The 27,047-nt window shown below is 43.6% G+C and overlaps 1 protein-coding gene across 4 annotated transcripts in view; it reads right to left on the bottom strand.

Annotated features, from left to right (window-relative positions):
• Window positions 1-27,047, bottom strand: part of LOC140728256 (aryl hydrocarbon receptor-like) — a 166,715-nt gene that overhangs the window by 61,090 nt on the left and 78,578 nt on the right. For all 4 annotated transcript variants that reach the window (XM_073046745.1, XM_073046742.1, XM_073046746.1 and 1 more), the window contains one exon: window positions 5,217-5,338. In XM_073046745.1, coding sequence (XP_072902846.1) covers window positions 5,217-5,338 — 122 coding nt within the window. The remainder of the gene's footprint in view (window positions 1-5,216; window positions 5,339-27,047) is intronic.

The raw sequence follows: 27,047 nt of genomic DNA, 5'->3' as shown, positions 1-27,047 counted from the left end.
AAAGGCTTCAGTTACCGATTTATCCGGCGTAGTGTGGATGTAGCCTTAAACTATTTACTTTCTTTCTCTGCCCCCAACTCCTTCTCTAACCAAGATGATTCCCTTAATTAAATTGGAGTCACAAAACTACCCATCTCCCATCTCCACGCAAATTATATTGCAGAGGCTAGCAAAGGAAGAGCTGTGTACAACGACAGGGGCACAGTTCTGATGGTGCACATGGGGCATTACTGAGTTGTCCTCATGACTCAGATCTTCCCTAATACTGGAGGAAGAGGCTGCCTTAGCATAGCAGAGGGAAATGGACATTCTTTCTGGTACAGGAAGCATGGAAACTCAATCCGGGCTTTTCCCACCTCCACCTGCTGACTAAAATCGGTATATTTAAACGTCATCTTGGGAGATGGGAAATTCCAATGAGAAGCTGGAAGTGGTGTGGGTCAACTTCATGTGATGAGAGTTTGAGTTCACAGAAGAAATTAGTGATGAGTCATCATTGGAAATTTGATGCTGCTCCTTTGCCCACGTTCTACTTTAAGTGGAGGAGTGTTTCAAACACGACTAAGAGCTTTGGTTTCACAGAGTGGCCTTGTATAGATATTTGATACATCAATTCCCCTAAAAACTTTCCATCAGCTTGCCTCTCAGCCACCTCCTGACCCATTTATGGGCCAATGTTGGGTTTGTTATCAATACAGACTCTTCAACCCTCAGAGTCCTCAGGTTTAGATTTATTGATCACATGTGCATGGAAACACATAGTGAAATGTGGTTTGTATTAACAACCAACACACTCAAGGATGAGCTGGGGTAGCCCCACACATTCCGGCGTCAACATTCCCACAATGCTCAGCAGAAAAATACAGAAAGTAATAAACAACACAGCAACAGCAGCAAAAGTGCCCTTTCCTCCCTCCCACCATCCCTACACATGGACAGTCCTTCAACCCCAGGCCTCTGGGTCTCCAGTCCCCAAGCTTTGGCCTCAATCTTCCACTTCCAGTATCCAATCAACCTTCAGGCTTTGACTTTTGCTGTTGACGCAACTAGTCACTGATGAGACCACGAACTCCAGGCTCAAACCCTGGGCTTGCTGACACATCGGCTCTCGTCTCCTGCTCGCACGGACGTCCGATCCCAAGACCCACTGACCTGGGACAACCCAACATCACGGATGTCTGTCTTTCGTCACCTGGCCACATCACTGGCCTTTGAGTGTGGAGCAGAATTATGCACTTCGATATCCTTTGTCACCCATCCACAGTACTAGCCTTCAAACGTGGAGTGGAGGCCACTAAGCTCCCATTTCTATTAATCCTACTTTTATCTCCAATAATGCCAACAACTATCCCCAGATTCTACCACCCAACTACACACCAGAGGCAATTTAGAGTGACAAGTTACAACCTTGACATGTGGATGCAAACCAGAGAGCCTGGGAAAATCCAAACAGTCACAGGGAGAATGTGCAAACTCCACATAGACAGGATTGAACTCAAGACACTGGAGCTGCAAAGCAGTGGCTCTTCCAGCTGCACCACAGTGTCACCCAATGGCAGCGTAAAATTCCATTTCTCCCATTTGATCATCGAATGCTACACTCGAATCCCTTTTGGTAAACGTGTAATTGGTAACCTCAGAAACTAAATGGTTAATGGCTAATTCTGTGTGGGTACTATAGAAAGAGTGCAGAGGAGATTTACAAGGATGTTGCCTGGATTGGAGAGTATGCCTTGATGAACTTGGCCTTTTCTCCTTCGAGCGACAGAGGATGAGAGGTGTGTAAGATGATGAGAGGGAATGATCGTGTAGATAGTCAGAGACTTTTTCCCAGAGCTGAAATGGCTAACACGAGGGGGCATAGTTTTAAGGTGCTTGAAAGTAGGTACAAGGGGGATGTTCGAGGTAAATTTTTTCACACAGAGTGGTGAGTGCACGGAATGTACTGCCAGCAACAGTGGTGGAGACGGATACAATAGGGTCTTTTAAGAGACTCCTAGATAGGTACATGGAGCTCGGAAAAATAGAGGGCTATGCGGTAGGGTAATTCTAGAGAATTTCTAGAGTAGGTTACACAATCGGCACAACATTGGGGGCCAAAGGGCTTGTAATGTGCTGTAGATTTCTACGTTCTATGAATTTGAATGTTTATAAGCAGCAGGACTTCATAGCTGGAATTAATTTATTACGCACATTAAAAACATTTGTATATCTTCTGTGATTGCACATGTAAAGGTCGGAGCAGCCTGACTTCACCGATCTCTGTAGTCAACAACAGTTTGCAGCAGTCCACAGGGGAAGTCGGAGGCCCAGTGTCTGCAAGTCTACTGGAGTCCCAGAGGGAGCCCATCCTGGGGCTGGACGACTGTCTGTGTGTGTGAGTAGGTGGGAGGAGCTTGTTTTGCCATTGTTGTTGCTTGTGCTGTTTTGCTAGACATTGACACATTTTTACTGTACATTTCATCTGGATCCTCTAATGCAGTCCAAGCCACTTCACAGAGTGTCATCAAACATGGGCCAAGGTGTTCAGTGTAAATATTACCGAAAATTTGTCCTGGGCTAGCCACACAAACGATGCTGGCAAAAAATCACAATAATGCCTGTACCTCCCTTAGAAGGGTCAGGAACTTCAACATATCCCTGATGACCCTTTCAAATTTTTATAGCTGCAGCACAGAAAGCATCCTGTACAGATAGATCTCAACATGGTATTGGAACTGTGCTTCTGAAGTCTGGGAGAAATTGCAGAGCTGTGACCACAGCCCAGCCCATCACACAAACCAGCTTCCCCTCCACTGACTCTGCCTCAGGAGAGCGGCCAAATAAATCAAGGACTCCTTCAACTCCTATCATTCTCTCCCCTCGTCCATCAGGTACAAGATACAAAAGTTTGAGAACATGTTCTACTAACCACAAGGGTAGCTCCTATCCCACCATTATCAGACTCCTGAATGGACTAATCATATGCTAAAAGATGAACTCTCCATCTCCCAATTTACCTCAAAATGCCCCATAACATTATCTGCTTTCCTACACTTTCTCTGAAACTGTAACGTTAGTTTCAGTGGCCACTTTTTTTGGGACCTCTTGTACCTAATAAAGTGGCCACTGAATGTATGCTCATGGTCTTCTGTTGCTATAACCCAACTACTTCAAGGTTCAATGTGTTGTGTGGTCAGAGATGCTCCTCAGCACACTACTGTTGTAACACAGGGTTATTCGAGTTACTGCCGCCTTCCTATCAGCTTGAACCAGTCTGGCCACTCTCCTCTGATCTCTCTCGTTTACAAGGTGTTTTCACCCACAAAACTTCCGCTCACTGGATGCTTTTTTTGTTTTTCCACACATGCTCTGAAATCTCTCAAGACTGTTGTGTGTGAAAATCCCAGGAAATCAGCATTTTCTGAAATACTTACACCCTCACCTAGTACCAACAAATATTCCACTGTCAAAATCACTTAGATAACATTTCTTTCCCAATTCTGATGTTTGGTCTGAATAACACTGAACCTCTTGACCATGACTGCATGAATTGAGTTGCTGCCACATGATTGGCTGATTAGATTTGCATTAACAAGGTGTACAGATGTCCCTAATGAAGTAGCCACCGAGTGCATATTCTATATTGTTTTCTTCTTGTTACCTCAACGTAATTAGGTATGACGTAGCTGACTGTTTTGCAAAACAAAAGCTTTCCAGTGTGTATCAGTATATGCGACAATAATAATAAACAAAACAACAAATAAACCACAGTGGGTCAGCCGGCAAAAAACCAGGACAAAGATTTTGGCTTTAATGAGAGCCTAGATCCAGACGTTCTTTATCCTACACTAATCCTACTTTTATCTTCAGCTATCCCCAGATTCTACCACCCACCACCCAACTACACACCAGGGGAATCTTAAGAGTGGCCTTGGTTAATTTTAATGACAGCTGTGTGAAAAGAATGTTTTCCTTTCCTTCCCCTTCCCCCCCCAACAGGATATTAATGTGGAGAGAAAATTATCAGATTATTATCTGCTTATTCAGTCGAAAGCCAGCTGCAAATGTTAAGATTCCAGCAGAGCAGGATGAGCTGGGAGGAAGGGGCAACTTGAGAAGCTGCTGCTTTTGAAACCATTTTTCCTGGGAGCGCAGGAAGACATTTAAATGAAGAGCCCTTAGTTACGGGTAAATCAAAGTCAACCCAGTACTGGGAGTGGGTACTGTTCGTGTTACAGAGCTGACTGAGAGAAGCCACATTATAGCTATTAGTGAGGGTCAAGGCAAAGCAGGCTTCAACTTCCAACAAGCTCATCAAATGTGTCTGCACATCCACCACAGACAACAGCATCGCCTGAGCATCTGTAGCATGCACACTTGCCAATTTGTATAGTCACCATACTGGTATTGACATTAAAAGGTCACCCCTCTCTCAACTACCAGTTCTCCTTCAAACAATGCCCTCACCTCACACCTTCCCATTGACAATTTAAGTCTGTGGTTATCTTCCACCCTTTCATAGCCCATGGAGGTTTGCTCCTGGTGACTGAACCCTCACCTTTTCACCCTGTTGTCATAAGTGACCTTCCATTTTCCTTACTTCCCATTCATGTTAAGATCACCACCAGTATTCTGTGCAACCAATTAGTCAACTCTTCTGGATGGCCTGCATAGCCCTAATTAGTCAAGCCTACCCTTCTGATCTGCTTTTTCTTACCTACCCATCTTCTGAAAACTTCCAGCAAAACCTCTCTCACCAGCACTCTGTTTCAATCACTTTCTTCTGGCCTGCAATCATCATGACAGTATAACTTCCACCAATCTTCTGAGCAATGGGCTTGTACTTGTACCCAACAGGTACTTGGCTAACTACCATCCCTGTCAGTCAAAGAACAGAGAATGGTACAACACAGGATCAGGCCCTTCGGCCCAAGATGTCTCTGCTGGTCATGAAACCAATTTAAACTGCACACTGTCCACACCCATCGGTTTCCTGCCTGTTCATGTGTCTAACTAAATGCATCTGTTTTTCCATCTGCATCATCACCTCCCCTAGCAACATGTGCACTGTACCTACCACTCTATGAAAAAACCTCCTTTAAACTTCTACCCCAACACTCCAGAAAAACTTCTGTTTCCCTGCTTCCCCTAGTAACTACCCCACATTGCCCCTCTCAGATGGTCATAATAATCCACTCCATGCCTCATCTGGGCTTCACTGCTTCAGTCCTTACCTCTAGCAGCAGTTCTCCCTCAGAGAACACAGGCATGTTCTTCAGTGCCGATCGCTGTCCATTCCCTTGGAGGTTTGTGAGCTTATCTGGCATCCAGCCATCCTGGTTCTTCTTTATACTTGCTACAAACAAAAAGCAAAAGAGCATTTTAGAAAAGGAACAGGTGGTAATAAAGAACTTTGTGCCTTTCTTTTTACAAAGAACTAATGATAGACAGGACACAACTGACTCCATTCCTCAGTGCGGCATTGCTTTACTCTGGAAGGGTATGCTTATAAGTACACACTTGCTGTATATACATCAAAAATATCCCAGCAGTCAGTTTAGTCTACTTGTGATTCATCAATGGATCTTACAATTGACTGGACTCCCTTACAGTGACAATTCACATGTTTGCATTTCCCATTGAAGTTTCAGCATCGATTAAGGAACCTGTAGACCACACGTGCTCTGTTCTTTCCTCACCAGCTACATTGACACAGCTACTGCTTGATTCACAGAATTACTTTCTGCTGCATTGAAAACAGATCCATCTAAAGCCATACGGTCACACCAGCATAGATACTAGTCCACCATGTCTGAGTTGCTCATCCCTAGCCGGTCTTCCGCCAGCCTAGCATGTCTGTCACTTCAAAGTTCAAAAGTAAATTTATTATCAAACTGCTTAGTATATATCACCATATAATACCTTGTGATTCATTTCCTTGCAGGCATTTGAAGGAAAGTACAGAAATATAATAGAATTTATGAAAAACTATAAATACCAAAGACTGATAATAACCAAAATGCTAAAGAAGGTAAACTGTGCAAATATTTTTTTGAAAAAGTAAATAAATAATACTGAATTATAGAGTCGTTGAAAGTGAGTCTCGAGGTCGTGGAATCAGTTCAGTGTTGAGGTGAGTATCCACGCTGGTTCAGAAGCCTGATGTAGGTTGTAGGGTAATAACTGTTCCTGAACTTGGTGGGCTTCTGTACTTCCTGCCTGATGGTAGTGGTGAGAGGAGAGCACAGCCTGGACGATGGGAGTCGTTGCTGCTTCCTCGTGGCAGTGCTCCCTATAGATGTGCTCGATGATGTGGAGGCATTTGCTTGTAATGGACTGGGCTGTATCCACTAATTCCTGTCGATCGTACTCTGCCCACTTCTGCATTCTGCATCCCGTGTTTGGCTACCTGACTTGTCATCGAGCTTTCTGCTTACACTACTACGGTGATTGACGATCCCCATCTCCCAAGTTCTGGGAGGCTGTACAGAACACATAACCATCTAGCCCTGAATGCCCAGCAAATCCACACCCAGCTGGTTTCTGCGTCGCTCATCCCAGATAAATAAACCATCGTTGTGACCATGGGAAATGAGAGACACAATGGGGGGAGAGCCAGGATAGGTGATGAAAGGCATGGTCGACATGCTGAGAAGTGAGATTAACCTCAAGTCCAAAGACAGTCTGTTGAATCTACCCATTGCTAGATACACAGGCTGTGCTTTTGTGAAGTCAATCCTACCAGGAAGGCCAGTCATTTATAGCACAGGAGGGGGCCACTTTTCCCCTCAGAGTACACCTTCCAAAAATAGACTTGAGGTGAATTCCACTTCCCAGCCCTCTTCCCTGGCTCCTGCAGGTACTCAATAATGTGGCACGAGTTTTATCTGCATTAATCTGCCATTCCCCGCAGCTGGCAACATATGTAGATGGGGCGGTGAAGGTGGCATGTGGCATGACTGCCTTCAGAGGTGGCACACAGGATATAAAAGCTGCGATATTATATGGCACCTTGGCAAAACAGTGGTTAGACCACATCTGGCACATCATGTGTGGTTCTCATCACCATACTTTAGGAAGGATATGGTAAGCTTTGGAAAAAAATGGCACATCATTCACCGAGATGTTGCCTGGATTGAAGGATTTTAGTTACGGAAGAGATTGGCTAGATTGGGTTTGTTTTTCTGAGAACAAAGGGAGCTGAGGGGTAACCGGATAGAGAATCATAAAATTATGAGGAATCGACAGGAAAGATAGAATCTTTTACACATGAGGTTCTGCAGATGCTGGAAATCCAGAGCAATACATACAAAATGCCAAAACTCTTTAATCATTTCCATATTCATTCAGCCTGACCTACCAAGTTCCTCCTGCATTTTGTGTGTGCTTTCAGATTATTTTCCCCATGGTAGGGGTATCGGAAACCAGAGTACATAACTAGTGGTTGGTCTCACCAGCAACAATGATGAAAAAGCAAACAGGGAGGTCGAGCAACTTGTGGACTGATGTTAGTAACAACAGCCTGAGTCTCAACGCAGACAAGACTACAGAGATGATCGTTTACTTCAGGAAGGTACAGGCTGATCACTCCTTACTGCACATCAACGACTTCTCCACAGAGTCAGAAGCACCAAGTTTCTTGGCTTACACATGACTGGCGATCTCACTTGGCCCTTCAATACCACTTCTTTAGCTAAGAAAGCACAGCAGCATCTCACTTCCTGAGGGTACTGAGACAAGTGAGGCTGTCCTCTCCCCCACACCCCATTTTCACCACATTTACTGGAGCACCAGCAAGAGCATCCTGACCTAACCAGCTGTGTCACCGTCTGGGATGGGATGGATTTCTGAGGTTAGGAAATGCCTTCACTCAGAGAGTGGTGAATCTTTGGGATTCTCCACCCCAGATTTTTGTTGAGACCCAGCTGAGTTCATTAAAGACAGAGGTAGATTTTTGATCTGAAGGGATTTAAGTGAAACTTAGGATAGTACAGGAAACTGATGCTGAGATAGAAGATCTGTTCTGATGTTGAATAACTCTGGAGCTGGCCTCCTGCTGCTTTTAGTGCTTGTGTCCTTAAAAGATTAGCCTTCTCAAGTTTAAAGTTCAAAGTAAATTCATTATCAAAGTACGTATATGTCATCATATACTGCCTTGAGATTTATTTTCTTGTAAGCATTTATAGGAAAGTATATTAAGAAATTCAATAGATTTTATGAAAAACTATAAATAACAAAGACTGACCAACCAGTGTACAAAGGATGACAACTCATGGAAATAATAACGTAAATAAATAATATGCTATTGTAGAGTCCTTATGAGTGAGTTTATAGGCTGTAGAATCAGTTCAGCATTGGGATGAGTGAAGTTATCCACACTAGTATGGGAGCCTGATGGTTATCGGACAACAAATATTCCTGAATGTGGTAGTAATGGACCCAAGGCTCCTGTACCTCTTGCCTGATGATACTAGTGAGAAGAGAGCACAACCTGGATGATGGGGGTCCTTGACGGTGGAAGCTGCTTTCTTGCAACAGCACTCCTTGTAAATCTACCTTCTGCTGAACAGGACACAGTGTTCCTCTACTGGCTAATGCATCCTGTTTTTGTGTACTGCCTCACTGTACTTACTTAAGGAACGATCTGCCTAGATGACATGCAAAAGTTTCACTGTATCTCAGCACACATGAGAATAATAAAGCAATTCTAATTTGACTGAGAAGCATCACCGCCTGAATAGATGAAAGAACCCTTCAAGGTCAGAGGCAGTGGATCCAACAATGAGGTTAATATCTTCAATATATCAGCGTTGGGACTCTGAGTGAATTCTTTATACAGGACAACCATAGAGCAGGAAACAAATGGTGCTGACCCTGTAAAAATCAGTCTATGAAAGTCCCTGTCACTTTACTGCAATGCCCTCTTGTTTTTGATCCTCTTAACATAGGAGATCAGACTTGGACTACTGTGTGAAGTTCTAATCACCAAACTACAGGAAGAATGCCACTGAACTGGAAATGGAGCAGAAAGGATTCAAAAAGATGTTACTGGGACTGAAGGGCTCGAGTCAGAAGGAGAGATCAGAGATCCTTGCGCTGCTTTGCCTGGAATGAAGGAGGCTAAGGGGATGACCTATAGAACCATACATAAAATCATAAGGGATATACACAAGGTGAATGGTCACAGCCTCTTCCCTCCAGGAGGTTAAATAAAAGCTAGAGGGTATAGGTTTAAGGTGAGAGGGATGATATTTAAAGGGGACTAGAAGGGCAAGATTTCTGCACAAAAGGTGATGAGAAGTGGAACAAGCTGCCAGAGGAAGTGGTAGAGGACAGTACTATTTTAAAATGTTTAAAAGGCAGCTTTAGTAGATGGATAGGAAAGGTTTTTGAGAGATATGGGCCAAATACAAGCAACTGCGGCTAGGTCTACTAGGCACCTCGGTCGAGCTGGGCCAAGGGGCCTGTTGTATGATTATGTGCAGGCAATTTTTAATTTAGTCAATCTGTATACAAACCACAGTATGGAAATGTGTTTTTTACTGTTGTTGCTTGAGGAATAAATATTGCCCAGGAAATGGTGTCATTACATGTTTCACCAGCTGACACAACAAATACATCATAACATGTTGTTATAGTGTTGACCTCCTCTGCACTGGAGAACACGCAGATGAGTGCACAAGGATGCTGCCTCGATGGAGCAGTTCAAAACTGAGGAGGGACTGAATAGGCCGGGTTTAATTTCCGTGGAGTAGAGGAGACTAAGGGAGGACCAGAGGTGTACAAAATTATAAACGGAATTGATTAAGGTGGATAGCAAGGGAGTATTCCCATGGCAAAAGTGTCCAAGACCAGAGGGAGTAGTTTTAAGATCGGAGTGGGAAGATGTTTTCACGCAGAGAATGTTTGGAAACTGGAACACACTGCCTGAGGGGGTGGTGGGGGTAGAGATTCTCACAAAATTTCAGAAGAACTTGGATGAAAACTGGAAACCGCAAGTGCTGGTAAATGGGATTAATATAGATAGGCACTTGATAGTCAGCATTGACATTGTGGGCCAAAGGGCCTGTTTGAATCCATAAGAACAAGAGCAAGCTACTTACCCCATTGAACATAAATCATAGAAGCTTACAGTACAGCAAAGGCCCTTCGGCCCACAATGTTATGCCTACCTTTAACCTAGCCTATTTCCAGCATTGAGTCTTAGTGTCTTTGGTTAATAAAAAAATCTATCAATTTCAGAGTTATAATTAACAAGTAATGAGTATCAAATTTATCTTACAAAAGAGTATTATAAATGTCTGCCAGCCTTTCCTTGTAGAAATAGTTCCTAATGTCAGTCTTTATTAACCAGACTTTGATTTTTCTGCAATAACCCACTCTACACAGTCCCATCAATCTTCCTCATATTCCATCACTTCGCTTTCCACAACCCTTTCCATCTACCCACTAATTCCAGCAACATCTCGACTTCCCGTAAGCCTGAACCGGCCAGCGTGCTATGTTGCCATTTTAGATGACCTCCAATGACTCTAACCTTGGTTTCTCAATGTGTTAAACACCACACGCAGATCCTTTCAGCCAGAAACATGCATAATTGTAGAGCTGGAACACCACTGCCCTGCTTTGTTTTAGCAAATTACTACCAAATGAGGAGAAAGCCATGCCAACTTGAATTCTTTCTCATCTTAAAACTCGCAAACCTCTCCACAGCCAATCAACGCATTGTAAACATCACACTTTAGAGAAAACATTGCTCAGACTTCCACTGATGCAACAGTGCCCACATCAATCTTAATGTCAAACTTTCTGATGACAAAAATGACCACCAGGTGCACGGAAAGCTCAAGAGGATCTCTGACATCTCCCCAGAATCTGGTGTGGCTACCCTAACTTGAACATACCAGCCTTCCCTACATGGCCAAAAGATAACACATGAGCGAGTGGCAGGAGGCGGCTATTTGCCCCAAGCCTGCCCCACCATTTAATAAGATCATTGTTGATCTGAGTGTAGCCTCTACTCCACAATGTTGCCCAGCTCCAGTAATCTTTAACCTCCTTGATTGTCAAGAATTTCTCAAACTCTAAATATATTTTTAAGAATACTTCCACAACACTGAGGGAGTTCCATAGACTCCCAACACTCCAATAAAAAAAATTCCCCTATTTTGACTGGATTTCCTATGGAGGGTTAGTGAGTTGTAGACTGGTATGTTGGTGTCGACACTAGATTGGGCTGCCCAGCAAATCCTTTCACTGCACGGTTCAATGTCTGTATGACAAAGAAAGATTTTTCAAAGATCTTTTCTTTAATCATTAATTTCAAGTGGCAAGTTTTTTCCTAATGCGGAGTGGTGGGTTCCTGGACTGTGCTATAAGGGGTAGTAGTGGAGGCAAATATGATAGAAGCATTCAGAGTCTCTTACAGAGGTATATGAATATGAAAGAATGGTGGGATAATGGACATTGTGAAGGTAAAAGGGACCAGTTTAATTAGTCTGGCACTATACAGTGGACTGAAAGACCTGTTCTCGCACTGTGCTGCTCTAGTTTACTAGGCTCTAATTTTGAAACCATGATCCCTAGTTTTAGATTCTCCCACATCTTCGCCACATCCACCCTCCCAAGATCTCTCGGGAATTCAAGTTTCAACCAAGTCCCCTCTAAATTTTCTACACTCCTACAGATACAATCCCTTTTCTCATTCGACCATTTCCAACAGCATTCGAGCCAACAACACTATGGGAACAGCTTCAGTTTATAAAGGTGGCTCACCACCTCCTCCCAAGAGACAGCATTAAAGGACAATGTGCCCGAATGAACAGCGTCTTTCCTGGACCAAGACGATCAAGTATTTCACACAACACTGTTGTTACTCTGCAACAGTCAATAACAAGATGAGCAGAAGTCGGAGGGAAAGTTTTAGATGGAATGTGAGGTCAGGCAACTGTTGCTTTAAATTTTTATTTAGAGATACAGCATTATAACAGGCCTTTCCAGTCCAACAAGTCCGCCCTGCCCGAGTACACCCATGTAACCAATTAACCTACTAACCCTACGTCTTTGGAATGTGGAAGGAAACCGGAACGCCTGGAGGAAACCCACGTGGTCACAGACAAAACATACAAATTCTTTACAGACACATTGGTGGAAATACTGTTGGGTCGTTGGTGCTGCAACATCATTATGCTACGTTACCGTGCTGCCATTCACTGTTAAATGCTCAAGGCCCATGAGTGGGGCAACAATCAGGAGTTCAGCAGCTCATGGACGCCTGGCATCGAGCTTGCTCTATTGGAGACGACTCTGGCGCCAAACCTGGCTAAACCCTGGTGGTCTGCCAAACCAGCAGGACAAGAGGGGCCTAGTGGCCTATTCTCAGTAGAAACATACTGATAGTTTGTATGGTCACTTTTCAAATAGAGGGATATTTACTACCAGAGTCAGCATGTCATGAGAAACTGCTCTCAAACATTTAGTGCATTCAGCTTCAACAAATTAACTTAACCATGTCATAAAATCAATGGATTTTATCAAAGGCCATAGAATATAGAACAGTACAGCACAGGAACAAGTCCTTCGGCAAACATGATGCCAAATTAAACTAAAACCCTTATGCCTCCATTCCCTACATACTATACATTTCTTTAACACCTTCTTGAATGCCATTATAATGCTTCCATTACTATGGGCAGCACAGTCCAGGAACCTATCACTCTAAGTGTAAAAAAAACACCTGCTCATCTCTTTTGAACATTCTCCTTAAATGCATGACTTCCAGTATTTGGTATTTCCACCCCAGGTAAAAATTCTGACCATTTACTCTAGCTACACCTTTCATAGTTTCTCCACATCCATCAGATGCCCCTTCTGCCTCTTAAGCTCCAAAACAAAAAAAACCAACCCAAATTTGGCCAATATCTTCTCGTGGCTCATACACTCTAAACTAGGCAGCGCCTTAGTAAATCTCTTCTGTACCCTTTCCAAAGCTTCCACATCCTTCCTGTAATGGGCCGACCCGTGCTGCCAGTACTCAAGGGCTGTTTTCACATAGCATTTCATAAATCTTCAATCTGAAATTTGCTCTCACTCTCTTCCCTGCCCTTCTCTCTATTTATCACCCCGTACGACCTCGTCATCCCATCATTGACACTCATGTGCCAACTCTGGCCGAACTCCAGTCCATAAACTGCAGTGTCAAAGGCTGGCAGAAGAGATTGTGTAGCTGAAAACGAAGTAATTTACATCAACTACTGGCCAAATGGTCTACCACACAAGACCCTGAAACCAGACTGTTAGCTAAGCACTGCAAACACAGAACTCTGGAAATATTTAATAGCTACTTCATATTGTCTGCCACAAACAACTAGCACCTTAATCTTGAATTTCAGTTTAAGTATCATCTCCTGCCAGTGAGAGCCATCTCATTTTTGCCTTTGTTAAACGAACGAAGCCCTGCATCCAAAATAAATCTGCCTTCATTAACTTGTGCTAAGTCTTTGGGGAGAGTGGGATGGCTCCGTGGCATTCAGCAAACGCTGCAAATTTCAGTCTGAAGAAAATGCCTTCACATTGAACTAAGGCAACGGGAAAAGTTGTTTCAGTAATTAAAACCAGATGTAGCATTCTGCCCTGGCTATAGATAGTCCGCTTAATGTGGTGAAGGGGTACAGGAGGCCTGGCATACAGAGGCTGTCTTTTTTGTAGACCCTTCCAGCATGACCAGACGGCTGGGGTTAAGTGGGTTAAAGCACACACATGCAAGAAACAGCAAGATCACTCCTCCCCAGGATTTCTGAGAGACTCAATGAGTTATTGTTCTCTAAGCTTCCAGGAGTGTGGGTTTATTTCCAACAAGCCTGTGCGAGTCTGTGTATGAGACAGAGATAAATGCACTGTGTCAGCAAGAAAATCATAGCAGGTGTGTCCGGGCTTTATAAAGTTTCTTTACCCTCAGATGAAAGCTAATAATGAGGTTTAAAATTTCTCAGCTCAACCTCATAGTATTCTTTTTTTCCACATATTAGGACTCAATTGCCTTCTCCTGACAGCTGCTTGCTGTCTTACCCGATCTCTAAACCCTTAGAAGATCACAAGCAGAATCGTATGGCCCATCGAATCTGCCATTCGACCTGCAATGACAAACAAGACCATTCACAGGGGAAAGAGCAGCCGATCCGCTTCCTTCACATTTTCCAGTACCCACAGTCAGCTGAACTAGACTTGGACTAAGAAAGTTAACAAGCATGTCATGTTTAGGCCATCACTGTTTTTCTCTCTCTCCAGAGATGCAGCTTCAGCTGCCGAGTTTCCCAGCACGCTCTCCATTTCAGATTTCCAGTACCTGCAGTCATTTTATCCCACTTCTGTGCGAAGATTTTGCTCATCCATCTATATTGTAAGAAAAGCCAAATGCTGATGGTGAGGAAACATTCTCACACAAGGAACAACATTACACCAGAAGAAATGTTGGTGATTACAAGTCCCTGACTAAGCTTAACAGCAAATAAACATGTCGCACAACATTGTTGGTGCATTTCTTCCAAAGATTTAGAGTGAGTCATAAAATTAGTGATGACAATGATGATTATGGTATTTGTTCTTCCTGTTTCTTCTTTTCTGTAACAAACTGTTGACGATCCAGCCTTAAACCCAATTAGATGAAATATTGGGCAAGCCTACAAATATGAATTAAGTGACGTGCTTTGCCACCACTTTTAAACACATCTGTGGTAAAAGGCTGCAAGCAAATGGGGAAGGCTCAACTAGGACGACAAGTTAGAGAACCACACGACCCTCACACTCCTTTTGTCCACATGCATTTTCATGCCATCAGCTTTGCATGCCTTCCAAACGAAGGTATCATCAAGTTCTCTGCAATACACAGTTGGCACCATTTACTCAGCTAAGCCAAGACAGCTGTTATCCCCTCCAAATGCACATTCCTCAATTTGCAACTGATACTTCAACACACAGGGTGAGGGGAAAGGCACTGACAGCTGACAAGAACAGCGGACAATTCAAACCTTTATGTGCCACCAGCAATCTTACGACATAACAAGAGGCCTTGCTTATAGTAGTTCACATTTTTAATCATTTTGTTTTTTGCTTCTTTTTCATGAACCGTCATTTAATTAATAGTGAATGCTCAATATCTTCATCACCAAACAACTTTCTACCCAAGGCAAATTAATATTCAACTGCAGTTGAGCCACACGTGTGCTGTACACATTCACACAAAGCAATGCACAGTGCATGCAATCAGCATGCATACACACAAACAATTTGTAATGAATACACACACGTGTGTGACACACAGATGCACAACATACACAAACACATCAGTATACACAGAAACACACTCTCTCTCATTTACATTTCTGTGTAAAAAAACCGTACTAAGTGTTCAAAGGTCACAAGAAAAGTGATTTCATATACGCCCAGGTGCTGAAGGCAGTGGCAGGAAGTATCTCCTCGGCCATTAGAAAGGTTGGCACCTCCACCAACCCTGAAAATCCACAGTCTTTGTCAAAGCAGGAGACTAACCCCAGCATCAGCCCAGATCACTAGTAGGCAAGCTTTCCATGGCGTCTGTCTGGCAACTGAAAGTCAATCGTGGCAGTAATTAAAATTCCTTGACCTCATCAATCATCATCCCTAAAGCCTGACACAGGTCATTCTGTCAGAAACCTCGAAGCAGGTGGCCATGGTAGAACAGACAGTGCCTTTGCAAGACCAGACTGAGGAGGCATTTGAGCTTAAGAAAGCCTAATACCAGGAGCTGGCAGATCAGTGTCAGTGACAGGGGTGGGGCACAGTGGGAGCGTTGATGTTTTGCTGGCTGCAAAGGAAAGAGCTATCAGGACCACAGAGGCTGCTGGGGCACAAGCCAGGCCCTGATCAACCCTGGCTGGGTCACCTGGGTGAGAGCATTGAATGTTGAAAGAACTGAAATATCCGAGGACCCCAGTTACATCACTGATGGTGTGTCCCAGTGCATCCTAGGATGTATCGCAGCAGAATTATACAGTCGGCCCTCTTTATCCGCGGATTCCGCATGCACGAATTCAATCAACCGTGGTTCGCGAAAACCTGGAAGTGCTCTTCCAGCACTTGTTCGAGCATGTACAGACTTTTTTCTTGTCATTATTCCCTAAACAATGCAGTATAACAACCATTTTACATAGCATTTACGTTGTATTAGGTATTATAAGTAATCTAGAGATGGTTTAAAGTATACGGGAGGATGTGCGTGGGTTATCGTGCATCAGGATCGAAAAAAATCGTAGGTTCTCTTACTAAGTCGGAACAGGTACATCCGGTATTATTTAGCGTCAGTTGGTCAAATGTTTGTCTTAGAATATCGTATATATTTTACCTTTCTATGCATATAAAACACTTAAGAACTTATGTTTCAGCGCCGGGCTCGGGAACAGAAGTTCTCAGGACTCGGGACAGATCGCTCCCGAGTGCGCTCTCCACCGTGCCAGGTTGATGTGGAGGATCAAAAACCCAAAACCCCAAAACCCAATAATTAAACTACTGCGTTGCTTAGTAATAATTGTAGCTTTCATTGGGGCAGAGCCTTTCTCACTTTATCCTTTAAAATTGTTCCGATCGTTGACCGACGTAGCCTAACACTTTTCCAATGACCGATGGCGTTTCACCTCTTTCCAATCGCTTTATTATTTCCACTTTATTTTCAATTGTGATCGTGATTATTTTCGTGAACAGAAGCACTGTGCATTCAGAGCTCTGGTGCCGGGTCCTAATGTTCACCGCACTGAGACAGGTTAAATAAGGTCTGGGGTTCCGCTGGGTCCTAAGATCCACCGGATTGAGACAGGTTGCATGAGGGACTTGAGCATCTGCAAATTTTGGTATCCACGAGGGGTCCCGGAACCAATCCCCTGCAGATAAGGAGGGCCGACTGTATATCAAATTGCAGGCTACTCTATATGGAGAGAGCACATTTTTCATACAGCTGGCAATAATAAGGAAAAGAGAAATCTCAGCAAGGGAAAAGACACTAGCCCATTAATGAAAAATCCAATGAAACACTACATTTTTTAAGCAGCAGGAAAGCTAACCTCTTACTGAGAACATCTAAGATGACATAATATCAAGAAAAGCTTTCAAAAAGGCTCCGACACACAAGCTAGAATCAGAGGACAGCTTATTTCATGTCACTGATAGAAACAGTCACAATTTCTGCAGGTTGTAATATTTGATATCTGGGTTGTAATATTTCGGAGGGTCGCATGACACAGAAACAAACACTTCAGGCACGATGTCCATACTAACCACGTATCGATAGTATTCACAACTAACAGCATTTGATCTATCGACTTCTACTCCTTGGGGATTCAAGAACTCGCCCAGATGCTTCTTCAATGTTGTGAGAATCTGTGCCTGCAGGCCAGATTACAAACACCCTCTGGTTGGAAATGTTTTCCCTTTGAGCTCTGTTAAACTTCCTACCTGTCGGTATCTATGCTGCTTGCATTTGGAAAATTCTAACCTGCCAGTCAGTTCTGACTGTCTTTATCAGCAGTCTGGTCAGTGGTTCAACACTGTGGTTGGTGGCTTAGCTACAGCCCCCCATGTCTTCCAGCAGGTGCATTCTCCTATTGCGTGAGCTAAGGGCCACTCAGCAGCTGGAAAGCTCCCAGTAAACCACTCCATTGTTAGTGCCATACCAGGGTGGCATGGCAGCAAAGTGGTTAGAGCATCACTTTGCAGCACCAGAGATCACCGATTGACGCTCGATTCCCACTCCTGTCTGTAAGGAATTTGTACGTTCTCCATGTGACTCCATGGGTTTCCTCCAGGTACTCTGTCTTCCTCCCAATTTCCAAAGATGCGTGGTTAAGATGGGTGAGTTGTGGGCACGCTGTGTTGGCACCAGAAGCATGGCAACACTTGCAGGGTGCCCAGCACAATCACTACTCATTTGATTTGATGCAAACAACACACTTCTGTATGCTTTGATATTTTGATGCACTCATGACTAATAAAGCTAATCGTTAGGTAGGCCCTTCAGTCTACCACGTCCATGCTAACCTTTATGTCCATCCGTATTAATCCCATTTGCCCTCATCGGGATCTGTATTCTTTTCTATGTCGTGTCCTCGGATAGACAGATGGATGAAAGAGGGCTATGGGGGAGGGAACGGTTAGATTGATCTTACAGTAGGTTAAAAAAGTGGCACAACATTGTGGGCTGAAGGCCCTGTTCTGTGCTGTAATGTTCTAAAGAAAGTTTAGTTTTATTTGTCAAATCAGCAAGGATTGTGCAAGTGTTGAAATGCGGTGTTTGCACCAAATCAGCGAGGATTGTGCAAGTGTCGTCACACTTCCAGCGCCAAGATAACATGCCTACAACTCACTAACTCTAATTGTACATCTTTGGACTGTGGGAGGAAACCAGGCCACCTGGAGGGAAACCCACATGGTCACAGGGAGAACGTACAAACTCCTTAAAGATAATGGAGGGAATTAAACCTCGATCTTACACCATGCCACTCCTCAAGAAACAGGTCCACATTACCAGCACAATCCTTGCCATCTGCATCACCCTTCCTGGAATTTCAGCCACTGCCTCCTTTCATAAATGAAAAGGGTTTGGAGGACAGTGAGAGACAGAGTCACAGAAGATCAGGCTTGTCACATCTACTTCCTCTCACTAACTCTCCACCCCAATGGAAAGAGACACAGTCCTAGTCCTGTCCAAGGATGCCACTGACAGCTGGGCATCAAAGGCCTGAAGAATGAAAGCCACAATATTCCTTTCACTGACCTCGAGCCTTCACACAGACAACAGGCAATGCAGGGGTTAACTTCGATTGACTGCTGTTTTAGTGACAAGTCAGCACCACAGTTCTGATCAATGGATCCATGTAGCTACAGCTAAATACACAGAGAGCGCCCACATAAACAATGGGAGTCCTCGGGCACCGCAGGTGGATTGGAACCCAAAGACAGAAAGTAGTCTGCGTGAGTAGGAGTGGAGAAGGCACGAGAAATGACTAAACACTTCAAAAGTATCTGGAAAGAGCTTTCCCAGTGTTTGTGTAAACTTAAGCCTTTCCACTTCAAGGCTAGAGTTGAATGGCTTGCCGACGTGTAGCATATTTTACTTTCAAGATTCAATTTAAACTAACTCAGGAGAATTGCCTGTGATTTCAACACACCACAATGGCTATAGGTGTACTGCTTACAGGCACACGGATTAACCAGGCTGCATCCAACGTGAAGAAGCAAGGCTTATCAAAGGCTGTTCATCGTAACCTCAGAGGCTTAGAAATGTCCCAAACACATGCCTTAACACAAAGAGCACTGTTGCCATCTATATAGTGCGGTAAAATAGCCCAAGTTGAATACAAAACTTGATTTGACCCCAAGCCACACATTAGGAGTGCAGACCATGAGTTTAAATGGGTGATAGGTGGGTCTTCAGCAGTGACTTACGGAAGGTAACCAAGGGCTTAGGATACTGTCTCCAAAGACACAGCAGACAGGAATGATTGCAGATGAGAGTGAGACTAACTCAACTGGTACCAACTGCAGCCTGACCTTGTAACTTCAGAGGTTTGCCCCGTGTTGAGGGTCTCTTTTCTCTCTGTTGTCCTGATGACTCGCATTTCTCTGCCCTCCGATTGCACTTGCTCTCTTGCTATTTCCCCTTCGCCCCGTCCGTCTCTTTCTGACCCATTGCCCTTTTCCCTCACTCCCTCTCACCACCCCCCTTCATTTCTTCATTGCCACTCTCTGGTAGATGGAGACATTCCTTGCAGTTATGGTCAAAATGGAAGTGGTGAGTCGACGAAGGGGCTTGTTCCTGTGCTGTACTGTTCTACACTCCCGGATCCTCATCATTCCTGTTTACCAGCTCAGAGGATGTTCTACTCTCTGAATGATACACATTCTGCTCATTGGCTGCAACGCTGTCACAAACATCATTTGCTTTAAGTAACCTAGGCCTTTGAATATTTTGGCCCCTTCTTTGTTCTCCCTATCTCTTCATCGGTGTTCTGGTCCACTTGTTTCAAGCTTTAGCATTCCTGTTCTGTCCTGCTGCTAACATAACATAGGGTTGAGTGCTAAATGAGTGTCTTGCCTTTCATTTTCTGAAAGGTTTTACACAATTCTATTTCAGCACATTATTTGCAGTTGGTCATCCATCGTGCTCTGCTTCTCAATCTTCCACCATTTTAAAACTCTTTGCAAAGTAAAAACAGAAAAGATTGTAACTACTCAGCGGGTTGGGCCTCACCTGTGGAAGAGAAATGACTCAGGTCAAAGACACTTTGTCACAACTGGGAAAGTGACCAGGTGACCCCCGTTTTACCCATCCAGTGATCCCCTCCACTCCCAATCTCCCTGCAGTTTGTCTAATGTCTCCTGTCGCCTTGCCAGTTCTGATTAAGTCCTTGACCCGAAATGTTAACTTCATCCCTAACCACAGATGCAGCCTGAGTATTTCCAGCATTTTCTGTTCTTATTTTAGATTTTCAGATACTGAAGGGTTTCATTTTGACTGATACTTGGTTTTTTTTCCAGTTTTACTCCATTACACAGCAATATTAGACACATCAGAAACACTTTAAAATAGACTTTTTCCAGCCAGTTTGCAGTCAATAGTAACTTTCAAACATATGAGGCCCAGGACACTGTAAGATCTCCAGTCCACCTTCTTTAGCGAATCGCTAGTAACACAAAATCCCAACAATATGTCCTGCCCATCTTTCTAGACCAATCAATCCAACCCACCAGAATTGCTTCTTTTGCCAGCCCACCAACCTGCCTGGTGTCTGGGTCTCCTCCCCAGCACTAGGCATTGGTGCTGGCCTTTCAGACACGAGTCCCTGTGCCCACACTTTGCTTACAGTGTCAGGGAATGAAGGTCCATGCAGACTCAAACACAAGCCCACCTTGGCTCTGCATTCCAGCTATAGCAAAAGTAGAAGGTCAGGAAACTGCCAGATGGCCCTTTCTGTCTGAAACAGTTTCTTCTCCTCCACAATCAGGTATCTGAACGGTCCATTAACCCATCAACACTACCTTGCTATTCTTTTTTGTCTTTGCACTATTTATTCAATTTAGTAATTATTAGTAATTTTGTGTTCTTGCCACCACAAAGCATTAAATTTCACATCATATAAGCCAGTGATAATAAATCTGATCCTGATAGTTGCAGGTCTTTCTGAGTTCTCCAAATCCTCTTCAATAATTTATCCCAGTTTTTTTTAAAGTGTTGATTGAATTTCCTTCCACTCTTCTTTCAGACAAGCATTTCAGACCATTAGAGTTCACTCATCCTGTCTCTCTCTGGATTTTGCCTTAAATCTCTGTCCAATAGCTTTTAATCCTTCTGGAAGTAATTTCCTCATACTTACTCTTACAAACTATTCATGGCTTAGATTGAGAAATCTTTCCTGTTCTGAAAAACAGCATAGTTTTCTAGTCCCTTGTCATAAGTAAGGACCCTCCATTTGTGGCAAATCTTCTCTCACAAGGCCCAAAGAGTGTAGCACATAGAATGGGACCCAGATCTGGATCCAGCTATGACTCATTGTTTTGTTGTAAATGTTCTGCAGAACTTCCTTATTGCTGTTCTCAGTTAATAAAGCCATTATCTAATATAGCCATTGAATCGTTCTCGAACCTCTCAGCCAATGTATTCCGGATCCAAGCCCGACTAAAGACATCAACAATAATTGCAGTTGACACTACAGTTTGGTGCCGAGTTCTTTTTATCCAAAATCTTAAACAGAATTCAGATTTCAATTCCAATGCCGTCTGTAAGGAGTTTATATGTCCTGCCCACGAGCCGCGTGGATTTCCTCCAGGTGCTCAGGTTTCCTCCCAGATTCCAAAGACAAGATGCCGATTAGTAAGCTAATTGGGCATTGTACGTTGTCCTGTGATTAGGCTAGGGCTAAGTAACTGAGCTGCTGGGTGTTGCGGCTCGTTGGGCTAGAAGGGCCCATTCCACACTGTATCTCTAAATAAAGAAAGCCAGAGTACTCCGAACCCCAGATGTGTCTATGTGAACCTAGAACGGAGTCTACAAAGATACTTCTGCTGCTGTCAGGGCACAGAGCAACTCCAAGCATAGTGATATTCATTACTAACTGCTGGAAATCTGCACCCAAAGAGTACACGGTAAGCTCCCAAAAACACCAATGTAAAAACAACCACAATTTGTTTCAGGTGAAAAGAAATTGTAAAGCCAGGGAACAAACGAGCCAGGGCAGAGGGGAGAACTCCATTCCACTTGTTCAACACCGAGATTATGGAACCTTTTACAGCACACTCTGTTGGCCATATCCCTCCCAACAGATGCTTTCCCAACACCATCTCAGATCAGGTACTTTGACTCTGGTTTTGGTTGCCTTCCTGTTCTGTTTGAACTGCTGGTTCCTATAAAGCCATGACTTGACTTTCATGACTAGATAAAGGGAACATTTGTACTTATCACAAGTGTGCTTTTATAAATCTTTTGATTAAAAGAACATCTGAAGCTAATAAAGCTTCAGTCTGTTGGTGCGTTTTGTAAGGGCCATTAAAAGGTGAATGGTATTTCCCGCTCCCTCTCCCCAAAAAAATACAGCTGCTTGTTATTTGAACCTCAACAAAACATTTGTGTACAATTTTACATGACCCTTCACTTTCCAAGGCAGGAAGCTGCACAATGCCACAGGACATGGAGACAATAAAGCTCTTCTGCGTTCTACCTGCTTTGCAGCAGCAGTTATGGTCAGCATCATTCAGCAGGGACACAGACCATTCAGCCCACCGAGCTCATGTTGGCCAGTGGGCACCCAGCTGTATTAATCCCCTTTCCCAGCACTTGTGCCGAAGCGATTCAAGTGCTCATCTGGGCACTGCTCAAATGCTGTCATCACCTCTTTCGGGCAGTGTATTCCAAGTACTTCCCACTCTTTGGGTGATAAGTCCCCTTCAGATCTCCACCAAATTTCTTAACTTTTACCCTAAATCTACGTCCTCTGATTTTATTCAGTTTGATACAGGGAAGGGGTCTTGCAGACTATGCTATCTCTGTCCCTCAATTTTATATATACTTTATTCATAGAATCAGAGCACCACAGCACAGACACATTCAGTCCATTATGAATTAAACCGATTGACATGCACCTAGACCATATCCCTCCCATCACGTACTTATCTAAATTTCTCTTAAATGTTGAAATCAACCCCACATCCATCACTAGCAGTTTGTTCCAATCTCTCACCACCCTGTGTGTGTTAATAAGGACCCCTTCGTGTTCCCCTTAAATTTTTCACCTTCCATCCTTAACCTATAACCTCCAGTTCTAGTCTCACCCAGCCTCAAAGGATAAAGCCTGCTTGCTTTAAACATATCCATACCCCTCAAAATTTAGTATAAGTATGTTCCCATTCTAGGGAAAGCAGAATTGGCCAGTCTAGTCTCTGCTCATAATTAAAATGCTTCCATCCCAAGTAATGTCCCAATGAGTCTCCCCTGCACCCTTTCTGGCCCCCATACAGTTAAGGGCCCACCTTCAAGTGTGTACAGCATGCTGTGTCTTCATCTCCGATAGCATTACTTGGATAGGTCACAAAGAATTGGGAGCATAGAACCTGGCACCTGGCTCAACTGCTATCTGCAGGTACTTTCGCTCGACGAGTCCTCTCCAACGAGCAAAGCCTCTCACTCCCCTCAGTCGTCCAGCTACTTATGCCAGTACTCCACTTCCACGCTGACCACTGCCGACACAACAACGGATGCACAGGAGCAAGTGTCACAGTGAGTATCGGGTGTCAGGGTCCACAACGACTCAAGAAATTTCAATAAATTTTGGTGTGAGTAGCAATTCTCTTGCACTTGCAAGCACAAGCAAGGCAAGCCCTGAAAATAGCCTCTGTGCTGAGCACCCAATGACAAGAAATGCAAGCACAGTGCCATCGCAATCACCTGAAGGGTGGCTCCAGTATATGGTCAATTACAGTTAGCTCCAAGCACTGCAAAGGTGAAAGTAAATTATCAAGGTATGTATAGGCCATCGTACACTACCTTGAGATTATTTTCTTGCAGGAAATTACAGGGAAATAAAGAAATACAACAGACTTTATTAAAAGCTATAAATAACAAGGATGGACAAACAAGCAATTTGCAAAAGACAAATCGTGCAAATAATAAAATATGTAAAAAGTAAATAAATAATACTGAGAACAATGAGCTATAGAATCATTGAAGTGAGTGTATGGGTTGTGGAGTCAGCTCAATGTTGAGGAAAGTGAATTTATCCACACTGGTTCAGGAGTCTGGCGGTTTTAGGGTAATAACTGTTTTTGAATCTAGTGGTGTCAGACCCAAGGCCACTCTACCTCTTGCCCAATGGTAGTGGTGAGAAGGGAGCATGGCCTGGATGATGGATGTTGCTTTCTTGTGGCATCACTGCTCGTAAGTGATGGGCAGGGCTTTGCCAGCGATGGACTGACCTGTTTTACCATCCTTCATTTTTTTTAAAAAAACATCACTTGTGTAATTGACGACCCTTGCGAACTATGGGGCTACTCCCAGCAGCATGCACTGAGACAAATTGCTGAAATATCATTGACTTGGTGAAAGATATACTCTGGTCTGCCAGAAACTTGTCTGCCTTTCTGTTTAAGGGGATGTCCATAAAGGAATGCTGCCAACTGGCACATTCTAGGCTACAGGAATACGTGCAGAAGAATGCACTGAAGCCTAGTGCCGCCACTGGACCACAGTCAAGGACCCTTCTGTCACAGGACACTTAGGGATTGGGTAATAGCCTCTCAAACACTTCATAAGTACATTGCTTAAGGAGGAAACATGAGCAGGGCTGATGAATTATAAGAGAATATATTGAATTGATAGTATAATCAGTGTAGAGAAAGATGTGTCCAAGTTGTTTTTACTGTAAATATTATGAACAAAGTATATCTTTGCAATAAAATGTCATGTTCTACTATATCTAAGTTCATGAGTAAGTACCAGTGATATTTTGTTCTAATCCAAGTACTCAATAAAACTTACTTCATGAGGCACAAAGACAGGGTGCATGGAAGTCTTGGGCTGTGGAAAATCCAACCCAGCAAGCCTACATATCTGCAAAAGCATGGCAAAACAGAAGACATTCCTTGAAGCCTAAATAAAATTGGCACACACAGAAGGAGAACTCAAGATGAGATGGTGGGAATGACACACTGGGATATTTTGGGCAGCTTGGGAAACATTAAAACACTGGATCCATTTAGTGCAGCATTTGGACATTTCCTCCAAGGCTAATGGATTTGCAAAGGATATATATGGGTGACAATAACAGAATGCGTGACAAAATGTTACAGTTACAGAGAAAGTGCAGTGTAAGTCGACAATAAGGTACAATGTGATAGCAAAGTATATCAAGTGTCTATTGTAGGAGCAGGTTCACCTTCATCCCATTGAAGTCATTGATTGGCTCTTTTGATTTGCTGACATTGAGGGAAAGGTTGTTGCCATGACATGTTACTAGGCTGTCATTCTCTCTCTCTCTCTTCTTGACTCCTAACTTCTTGACCTGTTTGTTGTGAGATAACCTCACCTGCATCACTTCTCTGCCATGGCACATTGTTTTTGTATAATCCCAGTGTTGGCGAGGATTCCTTGGAGCCCATACATGGAAAGGTTGACAGCTCCAGGTAGATCCCATGGCAATACATTCATGTCAACTCAAAGGATGCAGAGCAAAATAAACTAACAGCTTTGCCCTCAGAGGACCGGCTGAGAAAGGAGAAGGTGAGTCAAACCCCAGGCATCTCCTCTAGCAGTGAAGGGACAATGACCATTACTCTATTGTGCTGGTGCCCAGTCTTCCAAGACAGGTAAAGCAGAACCCTTGATATTGCATGATGTTAAACGAAAGCAGTATCAATGATTCAGCTTTTTTCTGATCCTTTCATACACATTGCTTCTTTGCAACATTATCTACAGGCATGGAGGGTCTTCTCTGTGCAGGTACTCTCTCAACGTGTTTAGACGTGCACTTGAATCACCGAGTGCTGAATGCTGAAGACTGCTGTCAGTAGAGGTGACTGGCAGCCTCTGAAACAGCCTTCCAATGCCGTACCTTGGCTCTCCCATCACCTTCTCCACGTCAGCAACCCCGCAGATATCATCCTCAGCACGTGCTAAGTCATTCTTCAAAGTACTTAGGCAAGACCTTCTTTGTGTTTGAAACAAAAGGAAGCTGTAATACTGGCCGGGGACTTTGTATGACTGTAGTACTGAGCCACAAGAACCAGAAGATCCCAAATTCAGTTTTGAGCCTAACAATCCAATCAGCCTGAGGATATCTGACTGAAGCATCACAGTTCCTGCCCTCAATAACCACCCAGCCATCCCTGTTATAGTGACACTATAATAATTATGATTGATGTCAGCCGACAAGTGATTGATTCAGCCTTTAGGGGCAGATACCCAGCTGACACACTTTGGCCTGTATGTGGATGAATTACTGGACAAATTACCTATGGCAGTACGATGGAAATTTAGTTGCAGACAATCTCCTGGAAACATAAAACAGCAGATGGGACCACAGACAACCACGAAACAACACCAGACCACACTGAACCATGAGACAGTGCCAATGACCATAACCAATGTGGGGGCAACCACAAAGAGCATAACCAATCATGAACAGTAAAAACCAAAACCAATTGCAAAGCAGTGTCAAAGAACATCATCCAGTATCAGACATCATTAAGCATAATATCCTACTCTTTATAGAGCACGTTTAAAAAAATAATCACCCAAACCTTGAGAACAGTCTCTTTTAAGTCATAACTGGGATCTGCAAACATCATTTTCAATATACATACAGGACTTTCGTAGAGCGAGACCTCTTGTCCAACATACTAATGGACAGACAGATTGATGCATATAGAGAGACACAAAGGAAAGTGAACATATTCTCATTTACAAAGTGGATTCTTGCTCAAGGAGTTAGAAAATGTTAAGAGACCCTGGTGTGGACTCAGGCAAATGAAGTCTGTTCTCTAAACCTCATTAA

This window comes from Hemitrygon akajei, chromosome 5 (genome assembly GCF_048418815.1).
Source record: "Hemitrygon akajei chromosome 5, sHemAka1.3, whole genome shotgun sequence".
In the NCBI taxonomy this organism is placed as follows: Eukaryota; Metazoa; Chordata; class Chondrichthyes; order Myliobatiformes; family Dasyatidae; genus Hemitrygon; species Hemitrygon akajei.
Note: the sequence above shows the minus strand (reverse complement) of the source record. Positions and strands in the feature narration are given on the sequence as shown.